General features: G+C 39.3%; 1 protein-coding gene across 1 annotated transcript in view; it reads right to left on the bottom strand.

Moving 5' to 3' along the window:
* Nucleotides 1–13751, bottom strand: part of ATRX (ATRX chromatin remodeler) — a 291152-nt gene that overhangs the window by 112530 nt on the left and 164871 nt on the right. The window contains exons 21-22 of the mRNA XM_028137791.2: nt 12467–12642; nt 10501–10618 (exon numbers count right to left, since the gene is read on the bottom strand). Of these exons, the coding sequence (XP_027993592.2) occupies nt 10501–10618; nt 12467–12642 (294 nt within the window). The remainder of the gene's footprint in view (nt 1–10500; nt 10619–12466; nt 12643–13751) is intronic.

Here is a 13751-nt window from a genome sequence, read left to right as displayed (position 1 = left end):
TTCAGACACTCAACCTGTCCCTTCCTGGTGGGTTTGATGGCGCAGGGGAGCTGCACAGGGCTGCAAAAATTGACCCTGTACTGCTGGGTTTGGTAGCATGGCCCAGCCGAACTTTTAGCCCCATCCTGCTGGGTTCACAGCCCAAGCAGGGCAGACAATTTCAGCCCTGCACTGGTGAGACCAGCCACATGGAAAAATGGAAGTGCCACACAAGGCTGACTTTCTGTCCATCCTCCTTGGTTTGGCAGTGTGGGGGGACAGGGAGCTGTACACAACTGGGATTTTCGGACTGTGTCTCATGGGAAGTCTTCTGTCTGGGAACCACATGGGCAACTACTGGACAGTGTGGCTGCATTGTGGGGAGGCAAATCCAGGCTCGCTTGTGAGTTCAGCCCATGCTACAAGAGGAAGGAGAAGTGCCTATGCCCATCCTAAAGGTTGTGGAAATCATGCCCAAAGGGAGACTGTTTGGATCAGCCCTGAAAAGTCCCAGATAGCCCCAAACGGGTGCAGTGCCATGGAGGGAAGGGAGAGCGGCTCAGAGTAGGGACATTCAAAGTGTGAGTCCCTTGGGGGGCGCTACTGTCTGGGACTGGAATAAAGTGCTTAGCCCCCTCTTGTGGGCTGGGCCAACATCATCCTCAAGTGAAGAGTCTTTTTATCTATCCCCTAAGCCCAGAGAAGCTGAGGTTGCTCCTGCAGAGGGGACAGCTGGCTGTACCCAATCCGAACTTGTAAATGAGCCCCTCCAGGTGGAAATATGCTTGGAGGCTCTAGCAGAAACTAAGAGGTTGAACTTTGAAATGGTGCTTCTTTCTCCTCATTGAGTGCCTCATTGCATGATCCCCCAAGTATGGACCCATTAGGTCATTCTTGGTGAGACTGGGCTCATCCTACAATCTCTCTTTGGAAGGCTCTGGAGGAAAACCAAATGACCTCAGCAAGTGGCAGAGTAGCCCACAGCTGGAGGCTAATGTCAGAGAGCCTCAGTCTTTTTACAGAACTGCCCCTAGCTCTAAGATAGAATGGCCACTCCCATGCACACTCAGGTCCAGTAGATATAGACAAAAAATGAACAGCATGGTAGCCACAAACAGATAGCCCAAGACGGGTTACATGAACCTTCTGAAAGCAACCTGTGCCTGAATTACACTTAGTGGACCCAGAACCAACATAAACAGTGGTGGGCTTCAGACTACACCAAAGCTCAACCCAACCAACCACACAAGCTGGATACCAAAAGGGGGATTCCAGCAGGCACCTGACCCTGCTGGTAACAACCCAATCTCAGGGGGACAGCCGTGCACAATGTCACATACACAGTGATCAGGGTTTACCCTTATAGTCACCCAGCCTGTAGGGTTAACCACATTCAAGATGCAACTACAATAGGGGGTGCACATAACCCACAAAAAGCTTTCGTGGAGCACAGAGCACAGATTATCTGGAAGGTTGTGCCACTGAGCCCAAAAAGACAGCTCTAGATTAGGCATGCACAGCAATTTTCATGCCATCATCAGGAACGAGCCTCAAAGTCAGCCAGCCACAGGGATGATCCCACCCACGAATGGGGCAAAAGCAATCAAGACCCAATTACAACAGGAAAGCCCACATAACCACACAAGAAACATTCCTAAAGCACCCATCTCAGGAAATAAAGGAGAATGCACCACTGGATCCCACAGGACACCTACTATATAAGAACCTACAATGAAGAATGAGAGCCACAGCAGTTCTATCTAATACATAGAAGAAAAAAAAAACACAGACAGCCAAAAGGGGAAGACAAAGAAACAGGTCCCATATGAAAGAACTGGAGGAACCTCCAGGAAAAGAGCTAAATAAAATGGAGGCAAGCAATTTATCAGACATGGCACTCAAAGCAACAGTTATATGGATGCTCAAGGAACTTAGTAAGAACAACAGCATGAAAAATGACTTATAATCCATGAAGAAGTGCCAGTAGGAAATAAAGACATTAATAATACAATGGAAGGAATAAAAAGTAAGTTGGATGAGGCAGAGGACTGAATCAGCTATTTGGTAGACAAGGTAGAAATAAAAAACACCCAATTAGAGCAGTAAAAAGAAAAAAGAATGTCTTTTTTCAACATCTTGTAGTTTTCCAAGTACAGATCTTTTACCTCCTTAGTTAAGTTTATTCCTAGGTATCTTAATTTTTTGTTGCAATAGTAAATGGTTTTTTTAGTTGCTCTTTTTGCAAGTTCATTATTGATGTATAAAAAAGCCCTAGATTTCTGGGTGTTAATTTTGTATCCAGCTTACATTGCCAAATTCATTTATTAAATCTAGTCATTTGTTTGTTTTTTATGGAGACTTTAGGGTTCTCTATGTATAATATCATGTCATCTGCAAATAATGACAGGAACCCTCATCATTTACATGGAATAAAAAAAAAGACACTGAATAGCTACCACAATCCTGAGAAAGAAGAACAAAATTGGCGGGATCAAAATACCAGATATCAAGCTATATTACAAAACTACTGTTCTAAAAACTGCCTGGTATTGGCATAAGAACAGACATAAAGAGCAATGGAACAGAACAGAAAACCCAGAAAAAAAGGAACACTAGTGTACTGCAGGTGGGAATGCAGAGTGGTGCAGCCACTGTGGAAAGTTTCCTCAAAAAATTAAAAATGGAACTCCCATTTGACCCAGTAATCCCATTTCTAGGAATATATCCCAAGAATATAGAAACACCAATCAGAAAGGATATATGCACCCCTATGTTCATAGCAGCACAATTTACAATAGCTAAGATTTAGAAACAGCCTAAGTGCCCATCAGCAGATGAATGGATTAAAAATCTGTGGTACATCTACGAAATGGAATTCTACACTGCTGTAAAAAAAGAAAGAACTTGCCCTAGCTGGTTTAGCTCAGTGGATAGAGCATCAGCCTGAGGTCTGAAGAGTCCCGGGTTCGATTCCCGCCAAGGGCACATGTCCGGGTTGCGGGCTCAATCCCCAGTAGGGGGTGTACAGGAGGCAGCCAATCAATGATTCCCTCTCATCATTGATGTTCCTCTCTCTCTCTCTCTCTCTCTCTCTCTCTCTCTCTCTCTCTCCCCCCCTCTCTGAAATCAATAAAAATATATTAAAAAATAAATAAAATTTTAAAAAAGGAAAGAACTCTTACCATTCGCAACAGCATAGACGGACATAGAGAGCATTATGCTAAGCAAAATAAGCCAGTCGGAGAAAGATAAATATCACATGATCTCATTTATTTGTGTAATATAATGAACATCATAAACTGATGAACAAAAATAGATCCAGAGACATTGAAGCATTGAACAGACTGTCAAACCTCAGAGGGAAGGCCGTGGGGGTGCGGGTAAGAGATCAACCAAAAGACTTGTATGCATGCATATAAGCATAACCAATGGACACAGACAGCAGGGAGGTGAGGGCATGTGCTGGGGGGGCGGGGGGTGGGGGTAGGAGTGGCTGGGGAGAGGTCAATTGGGGGAAAAGGAGACATGTAATATTTTAAACAATAAAGAATTTAAATCTAAAAAATAATAAAAATAAATAAGTAAAACATTAAAAAGACTGCATTTCTGATATGCACTGAAAAATCCTATATAATAAAAAGGTAATATGCAAATTGCCCATCACACCCTCACAAGATGGCTGCCTTCGACCAGGCCGGCAGCGGGGGGTTAGTGAGGGACGACCAAACGACTGAACAAGCAGACTCCGTGGGGCAACCAGGCCAGCAGGCGGGCAACCAGGCCGGCAGGGGGTCAGTTGGGGGCAACCAGGTCAGTGGGGGGGGGGCACTAAGAGGTGACCAGGCCAGCGGGGGGAGAGGGGGGACAGTTAGGGGCAACCAGGCCGGCATGTGGGGGTGCAGTTGGGGGAGACCAGGGCAGCAGGGGGAGCAGTTGGGGCAATTAGGCTGGCGGGGGGCAGTAGTTGGGGGTGACCAGGTTGGCAGAGGGGGGGGCAACTGGGGGCAACCAGGCCAGTAAGGGGGGGGGCAGTAAGGGGCAATCTGGTAGGCACGCAGAGGCAGTGAGGGGCGATCAGGCCAGCATGGGGGGGCAGTTAGGGGCAACCAGGCAGGTAAGCGATTATTAGCCAGCGGCCCAGGACTGTGAGAGGGATGTCTGACATCTTCCAAGGGGTCCTGGATTGGAGATGGTGCAGGCTGGGCTGAGGGAAGCCGCCCCCCGCCCCCATGCACGAATTTCATGCACCAGGCCTCTAGTAAATAAATAAAACAATAAATAAAACTGCATTTCTGATATACGGTGAAAAGAAAGATTAAAAAAGAATGAGGATAGTTTAAGTGAACTTTGGGACAACATGAAACATAAAAATATCCACATCAAGGTCACAAAAAAATACTAAAGAAATTGATAAAACAAGGGGATATAACCCTTATAAACATAGAAGCCACTAAATATATAAAGAAAATCTTGGTGGACTTGAATGGAGAGATCGATAGCAATACATTCAAAATAGGAGATTTTCACACACCACAATCATCAGTGGATAGATGTTTCAGATAAAATATCAACAAGGAAACAGCTACCTTAAACGATATACTAGATAGGACACAATGGATATTTGGAGAATATTTCATCTCAAAGAAGCAGAATATACATTATTCTCAAGTGCACATGGAACATTCTCATAGACCACATGTTACGACACAAAATAAGTCTTAACAACTTCAAGAAGACTGAAATCATATCAAGCATATTCTTGGGTCACAAGAGCATGAAACTAGAAATTAAATACAACAAACTCAAAATCATTCAAACACATGGAGGCTAAATAGCATGTTATTAAACAATGAATGGATTTCCATAAGATCAAGGAAGAAGAAAAATTACCTGGAAATAAATGAACAAGAACACACAACAAAAAAATCTACGGGACATAGGGAAAGCAGTCCTGAGAGGGGAGTTCATAGCATGACAGGCCTACCTCAAGAAACAAGAAAAATATCAAATAAACAATCTAACCCCATACCTAAAAGAACCAGAAAAAGAACAAACAAAGCCCAGAGTAAGTAGATGGAAGGAAATAATAAAGATTAGAGAGGAAATAAATTACATAAAGACTAAAAAACAATACAAAAGATCAATGAAACCAAGACCTGGTTCTTTGAAAAGCTAAACTAGATTGATGAACTATTAGCCAGACTCATCAAAAAACAAAGAAAAAGGTCCCAAATAAATAAAATCAGATATGAAATAGAAGTAACAACTGACATCACAGACATACAAAGGATTGTAAGAAATTACTATGAATAACTATATGCCAACAAGTTGGACAACCTGGGTGAAATGGACAAATTCCTACAAACATACAATTTTCTAAAAGTGAATCAGGAAGAATCAGAAAACTTGAATAGACCAATTGCAACTAGTGAAATTGAAGCGGTAATAAAAAAAAAATCCCAGCAAACAAAAGTCCTGCACCAGATGGCTTCACAGGTGAATTAACACCTATCCTACTCAAACTATTTGTCCACTCTGGATATTTCCTACATGTGAAATGATACAACTTATGTCATTTCTGACCAGCTTCTTTAACTTAATGTATGTTTTCTAGGTTGATCCATATTGTAGCATGTATCAGCAATTTGTTCCTTTTGATTGCCAAACAATGTTCTATTACATGCATATAATACCTTAGTTTATCCATCTTAATGAACATATGGGTTATTTCTAGGTCTTGACTATAACGAATGCTGCTGCTATGAACACTCGTGTACACATCTTTGTGTGGAAGCATGTTTTCATTACTATTGGGTATACAGCCACAAGTGTAATTACTGGATCATATGATAACTCTATACTTAACTTTTCAAGGAACTGCCAAATTGTGTTCCACATCAGTTACACTATTTGACATTCCAAACCAGCAACACGTAAGGGTTTCAATATCTCTACACCTCACCACTTATTATTTTCTATTTTTAATATTATAGTCATCCTAGTGAGTAATGAAGCAGTATCTCATTGTGGTTTTGATTTACATTTCCTTTATGGCCAGTGAGGTTGAGCATCATTTACAGCAGTGGTTCTCAAGCTGAGAGTACACCAAAATCACCTGCAGGGCATACAAAAATACAGATGTTTGAGCCATACTCCATGTCCACTGAATCAATCTCTCAAGGGTAGCACTTGGACCCATGAATTTTTCAGAGACAAAAGCATGTTACTGCTCTCCATTTATAAGAGTACAATTCAGTGCCATTAATATAATTACAATGTTGTGCAACCATCGCCATTCTCTAATTCTAAGATTTTCCATCATCCTAAATAGAAAGAGCAACTCTGTACCCATTCAAAATAACTATGTAGCCCAGCCGGCATGGCTCAGTGGTTGAGCATCAACCTATGAACCAGGAGGTCATGGTTCGATTCCTGGTCAGGGCACATGCCCGGGTTGCGGGCTCAATCCCCAGTGAGGGGTGGGGGGCGTGAAGGAGGCAGCCGATCAATGATTCTCATTATTGATGTTTCTCTCTCTCTCCCTTCCTCTCTGAAATCAATAAAAAACAAAATTTTTTTTTAAAGAAAAACAAAGTAATTATGCATTCTCTCCTCTCCCAGCCCCTGGTAATCACCATTCTACCTTCTGCCTCTACGACTCCAGTTATCTCTAAGTGAAATTACATAGTATTTGTCCTTTTGCATTTAGCATATTTCACTACTAAGCACGATGTCTTCAGGATTCATTCATGTTGTAACCTGTCAAAATTTGCTTACTTTTTAAGACTAAATTATATTTTCTATTGTGCATATGTGTACACACACACACACACATACACACCACATCACACTTTGTTCAATTATTATGGATATATACCTAGAAGTGGAATTGCTGGATCATATGGTGAATCTATGTTTTACTATGAGGAAGTGCCACGATGCTTTTTGCACAACAGCTGCACCATTTTACATTCCCACCAGCAATGCACCAGGTTCTAATTTCTCCACATCCATTCCAATACTTGATATTTTTCTTTTTCTTATTCTTCTTATAGTAGTCATCCTATTAGGTGTGAAATGTATCTCGTGGTTTTGATTTGCATTTCTCTAATAACTAATGATGTTATATATAGCATCATTTCATGTGCTTCTCAGCCATTTGTATATCTTCTTTAGAAAAATAACTATTGAAGTCTTTTGCCCATTTTTTAATTGCCTTGTTTGGGATTTTTGTTGATGAGTTGTAGGAGGCTCTTTATATAGTCTGGATATTAATCCCTTATCCAATACATGATTTGTAAATATCTTGTCCCATTGTCTGAATTGTAATTTCACATGATCCATACTTGTATGCTTTACAATAGTGTGTAGATTTTAATTTCCTTGAAATTAATTAAAAGTCAGTCTCTTATGACATTAATTCTGCAAATATTACAAATTATCACAACTAAAATTAACATCAAACTATTGCTAGTATTAAAAGCAAAATTTAAGTGAACTTCTTAAAATTAAGTACAGTCTAAAAAGAGTCAACTAGAAAAGCAAAATAATTTTTAGAATATATAACAGAAATGTAAGTGAAACAGGTGGGTGACATTTCAGAAGAAATAATGTAATAATGATTTGTAGTGAAAATATAACTCATTTGGCCTTTCATGGAAGTTTTCTCAAGAGGGGCTATTAACTCGTTATCCTGTCTAATAAAATGGTAATATGCAAATTAACCATCACTCCGTTACATAAGCCACGCCCACCGGCCACGCCACGCCCACCGGCCAATCAGGGCGAGTATGCAAATTAACCCCAATCCAAGATGGCTACAGCCACAGAGAGCAAGGTTTCCCAGGTAACAGAGCAAGCCAAGCTTTCCATAGCCATTGCAGGCCTAAGCCTCCACTCAAACTACAAAGTTTCAATTATAGAAGGTAAACAAATTCAAACAGAATGGCGGCAGAATGGAGCTTGAGAGAGCAGGCCAGGGTTGCCGGCGGCAACAGGGGAAGCGCGGCAACAGGGGAAGCAAAGCTTTCCGCACACCCTGGCTGGGCTCACCCGCTTAAGGCTACAAAGTTTCAATTGTAGAAGGTGAATTAACTGCCACAGAAATGGCTGCCGCCCCAGGCTACAAAGTTTCAATTGTAGAAGGTAAATACATTCCAGATACCAGGGCCTCTGCTTGGGTCGCCAGGGGGCATGGCTGGCCTGCAAACCACCACAGGCCCCTCGCTCAGGCCGCCCCACGCCCCAAGGGAACCCCACCCTGATCCGGGACACCCTTCAGGGCAAACCAGCTGGCCTCCACCCGTGCACCAGGCCTCTATCCTATCTAATAAAAGAGTAATATGCAGATTGATCATCACTGAAACACACAATATAGCTGCCCCCATGTGGTCAAAGATCCTGCCCCCATGTGGACACAAGATGACCACTACAAGATGGCCAACAGGAGAGGGCAGTTGGGAGGCACCCGGCCTGCAAAGGAGGGCAGTTGTGAGGGACCAGGCTTGCAAGGGAGGGCAGTTGGAGGTGATCAACCCTGCAGGAGAGGGCAGTTAGGGGTGACCAGGCTGGCAGAGGAGGGAAGTTGGGGGCAAACAGGCTGGCAGGGGAGCAGTTAAGCATCAACCAGGCTGGCAGCAGAGTGGTTAGGGGGTGATCAGGCTGGCAGGCAGAAGTGGTTAGGGGCAATCAGGAAGGCGGGCAGGCAAGCAGTTGGGAGCCAGCAGTCCTGGATTGTGAGAGGGATGTCCGACTGCCCGTTTAGGCCCGATCCTAGCAGGATCGGGCCTAAACGGGCAGTCGGACATCCCTCCAGGAGTCCCAGATTGGAGAGGGTACAGGCTGGGTTGAGGGACAACCCCCCGCCGTGCACGAATTTCGTGCACCGGGCTTCTAGTATACTTTAAGAAAATAAAATGTCATATTTAGTATGGGGAAAACGCCGGTCCTTTTCATAACTGAGAGATTAATGGAACCAAATTGTTATTTAACAATCATACTATTCAGAGTTTTGAAGCTTTGGCAATTAGTGATTTAGATATTTATTCCTATATATTAAAATCACAAGAAATCAGGCCACTTTAATTCTTAAATATTGCATTGCTTTCAAAATAGTACATTTTAACATCTATATATGAGCTATTAACATTTTGCTACTGGCTATTAAAGACAACTGATTCTCTAGTATTTGAAAACACTGTGGCTAGCACTTTCCCTAAACCAAAATTTTAAATGGAAAAAATATTAAATTAAATGGCCAAATTTAGCACCCTTTAACACTCAGAGATTAGTGAAAGAGAGATCTGAACATCTCCCTTTCTTAAACTACAAGGTAACTCTCTCCTTAGGATGTCTATATTTGGTTACTTAATTATATCTACAACTATTATCATTTAAAACAGTATGGTATAATAAATCTTATAGCTTCTGATTGATATACAAAGGAAAACAAACATGTGCTTTATTAGAAGTTATTTTCTTCCAAAAGTCAACAAGAAAACTCTGTTTTTAAAATATAGCAAAAAAGCAGTTCTATAAAATACTAACATTCAAATCCTATTTTTCCCAAAGCAGAACAATTCTTAGACTGTCAGCATTATTTTACTCTGTAAAATGCACTGCTGTTACAAACAGAATCACATTAACTATTAATATAATATAAAGTATCATTTGAATATGTGTGCACACCCTTCCACCTTCCATTATTTTTTAATAAATTATTGTATCCACAATGGCTGAAGGGAACCTACTAAAATGTATCCCCTGAATAAATCTGACACATCACTTGGGGTAAGGTATCAGAATAAAGTGACCAATAAGAAATCCCACTCCAGGACAGAGACTAAATTTTGTTCTCTGAACAGTGACGACCTTGGGCACACAGCCACAGACACACACATACACAAGTTTATTGATGACAAAATGATACCTACTCATGGTATTTTGAAAAGCCCATAGAAAAGAATAAGAAATAAACCAAAATTTCATCATAATGAAATCACCCAGAAAACAATCTTTGTTAACATTTTGGTATATTTTAGGCATTTTTATGTATTTTTTTTATAACATTGGGATCATAACATATGCTCTTTGTATTTTGCCACTTTCTTTCCTTCAACCTTTGTCAATGTGATAACTAAGAAAAGATTTCATGTATTTTATGTATATGCTTATTAATGTGGTTGAATGATTTTTAATAATATACTGGAATTATATGTATTTTCTTTTATGAATTTATTCACATTTATAAATTTTCTGAAATAAAAGCTTTATACAAATTAAAGGTATTAGTCATATATATGTATATTTTTTCAGCTGTTTATTCTAAATTGATTTTATTTTGACTAGTTTAGTGTTTTTGTAATTTAAAATATTTTGTACCTTTACAAAATAATCATACCAATTTTATTCAATTGAAAAATTGAAAAAGAACTGACACAGTAAAATTAGCAAGACAGAATTCTACAGAAAAGAATGTATTTAAAGGAAAGATAAAAACAATAAACCAATAGTGTTTGTTACCTGTTAAGTGATCTAAGTAGTACTGATAGAGCTTGCACTGAATAGGAGTCATTCTTACAGCTAACACATATTCATGTTTTGGAGGCAAGAACTTTGTTAATGCTGTATAATCTTTTCTCTGTAATTAACAAGAGAAAGAAAATTAGTTAACCTAAATATATGACAGGAATTAACTGTTCTAAGAATTATCACTGCTTGCAACTAAAAGATACACACACACAAATAGATACCAAACATATAAGAAAACATATTCTGAAACAGATTTACCCACTTAAATCACACAATGATTCCCATATGAGTGCAGTCAATATATTTCATAGGACTATAGAATATGATGCACTGGTAAAAAGATACTGCAACACAAGTTTTAAATGGAAGTGGTCATATTACCAAGTGAGCAATTTAGGTTTTCAAATGGCCTCCTCTCTCTATATATATCTATAATAATAAAAGTGTAATATGCTAATTAGACCGGATGGCTGAACAACCGTCCAAACCACCTTTCAGACGAAGCTGGGGCTGCGAGGGCCGAGTCCCTTGCATGAATTTCGTGCAACGGGCCTCTAGCATGTATATAAAAGAAGAGAAAAAATTAGGGTAGGGGATGTAATAGGTAGTGCTAGCAAAAAGACTTGCTTTAATCATTTACTAAAATTGATGAATCAAAGTGTGATGAACTCTGAGTTGTGCTTTGTGTAAGATGTGCAAAATGCCAGAGAATAACGCATAAAGCAAGGGGCAATCTTTGCCCAATTGAGAAATCAAGCCACATATAAGCATTCTTGAAACCAATTATTGGAATAGGAAAGAAAAAACACTAATATGCAAGATACACATGACTACCTAATTCAGAAAAAAACAAAACACTGTCTAGGTCAATGGTTCTCAACCTTTCTAATGCCGTGACCCTTTAATACAGTTCCTCATGTTGTAGTGACCCTCAACCATAAAATTATTTTCGTTGCTACTTCATAACTGTAATTTTGCTACTGTTAATGAATCGTAATATAAATATCTGAGTTTTCCGATGGTCTTAGGCTCTACAGCAGCGGTTCTCTTAGCAGGGTCACCTAAGACCATCAGAAAACAGAGATATTTACATTACGATTCATAACAGTAGCAAAATTACAGTTATGAAGTAGCAACAAAAATAATTTTATGGTTGGGGGTCACCACAACATGAGGAACTGTATTAAAGGGTCACGGTATTAGAAAGGTTGAGAACCACTGGTCTAGGTAGTAGCATGAATACCGAAAGAGAGTACTTGCTATTATCTGTGGCCAACCTGAACAGGATAACTTTGCCTTATATGATGGTAGCATACCATCATATAAGTATACCCAGGCATAAGGATGGCCTGTCTCATTTGTTACATCTGTGTGGCTACCATTAGTATCTAGTATTGAAAGAAAAAGTGCAGATCTTGAGATCTATTAACTGCTGGCTCAGTCTCTACAGAGTTATCTATTCATTAATATAGGTTCATTGAAAATGTATATATAAATAATAATACTAGACCATTCAGGTTTTTGTTTGTACTTGACAATAATAAAACAGTTCTTTTAGGATTACATTTAAAATGCCATTTCTTGCAAATCATAAATGCCTTTCCTACAACCATTTCAAATAAATGAGGTTGAGAATACTATAGATTTAGAATGAGCACAGAAATTTCTTAATCATAATAGCTGTGTTCTTTTTACATAGTCCCTATCTTAAGGATAAAGAATCTAAACACTTACATATTCAAATATGAACATGTACACTAGGCAAATCAATAATGGAACTTTTTAAAATGTCAATATTGCATACACTTTTAGAGACAATAAAAGGAGGTTTAACTGTAAACTATATACTGAAAAAGGCGGGGAGGGGAACAGAAAATAAAATTTAAATTCAAAAAACATTTTGGGATTGCAATATAATGAAGTAATAATATTTTATTACTATGGAATGTATTTGTACCTGAACACATCCAGCTAACATCTCATAGAGAATGTGAGCACGTTTTTTCATCACTCTGACGTCTACCATGGTAGAATCTGCACACTGACCATTTTGAATTGGATTTATAAATCGATTTCTGAACTCCTTAATGGAGCCAAGCAAATTTTCCTTGATAAAGTTAACCATGCAATGATCTAAAAGAAAAGACATTAGTTTATTAACAATACTGGCAAAAAGGTCTCAGAAAAATTTTCGGATAAGATGCTTATATCAAAATATGCATGCCATGGAAGCATTATAATTAATCTACAAAGAAAGAACACCAAATTAAAGATAGATTAAATGTTGGTTATAAGTCTGATCTAGAACAAGATTTGCTAAATCAGATGAGAAATTCAAATAAAAACCAGCCCTGGCCAGTGTTATTCAATGGTTAGAATGTTGGTTCATGCACCAAAGAGTTGTGGGTTCAATTTCCAGTCAAGGGTAAGTACCTGGGTTGCAGGTTTGATCCCCAACCCTGTTTGGGATAGGTCAGGAGGCAACCAATCAATGTGTCTCCCTCACATCAATGTCGCTCTCTTGTTCTCCCCCCCCCCCCGCCTCCCCTTTCTTCCCCCATTACACTGTCTCTTTTATTATAACTCAGTATTCTTTATAATATATGTGAGTATAAAACAAGTATTCTATTAATTTTAACCAAGATTTTATGATCAACAAGAGTATATTAGGAAAAAACAACAACACATAGAGACCGGCCAGCATGGCTCAGTGGTTGAGCATTGATCTATGAACCAGGAGGTCACAGTTCGATATCCGGTCAGGATACATGCCCGGGTTGCTGACTCAATCCCCAATGTGGGGCATGCAGGAGGCAGCTGATCAATGATTCTCTCTCATCATTGATGTTTCTATCTCTCTCTCTCTAAAATCAATAAAAATATATTTTTAAAAAAAACATAGATACTGAATCAAAATAATAAAATCAGGTAATAAGCTACTATATACAATTTTATATTATTGCTTTAGTTCTAGAAGTACTTAACAGAATTATCAGTTACCCCATACAAATCGGACCACAATGAGAAACAGAATTTGTGTAAGTATGGTAACAGAAAAGGGGGAAACCAGAACACATAAAAATAAAGTGAAATAATAACCAGTATTAAAAATAATAAAAAACAGTTAAATTAATATCTATAATAATGAAAGCGTAATATGCTAATTAGACCGGACAGCGGGATGCGAGGGCTGAGCCCCTTGCACAAATTTCGTGTATCAGGCCTCTAGTAAATACACTAAA

Source organism: Eptesicus fuscus, chromosome 1 (genome assembly GCF_027574615.1).
Source record: "Eptesicus fuscus isolate TK198812 chromosome 1, DD_ASM_mEF_20220401, whole genome shotgun sequence".
Lineage (NCBI taxonomy): Eukaryota > Metazoa > Chordata > Mammalia > Chiroptera > Vespertilionidae > Eptesicus > Eptesicus fuscus.
This window is presented reverse-complemented; position numbering and strand designations above follow the sequence as displayed.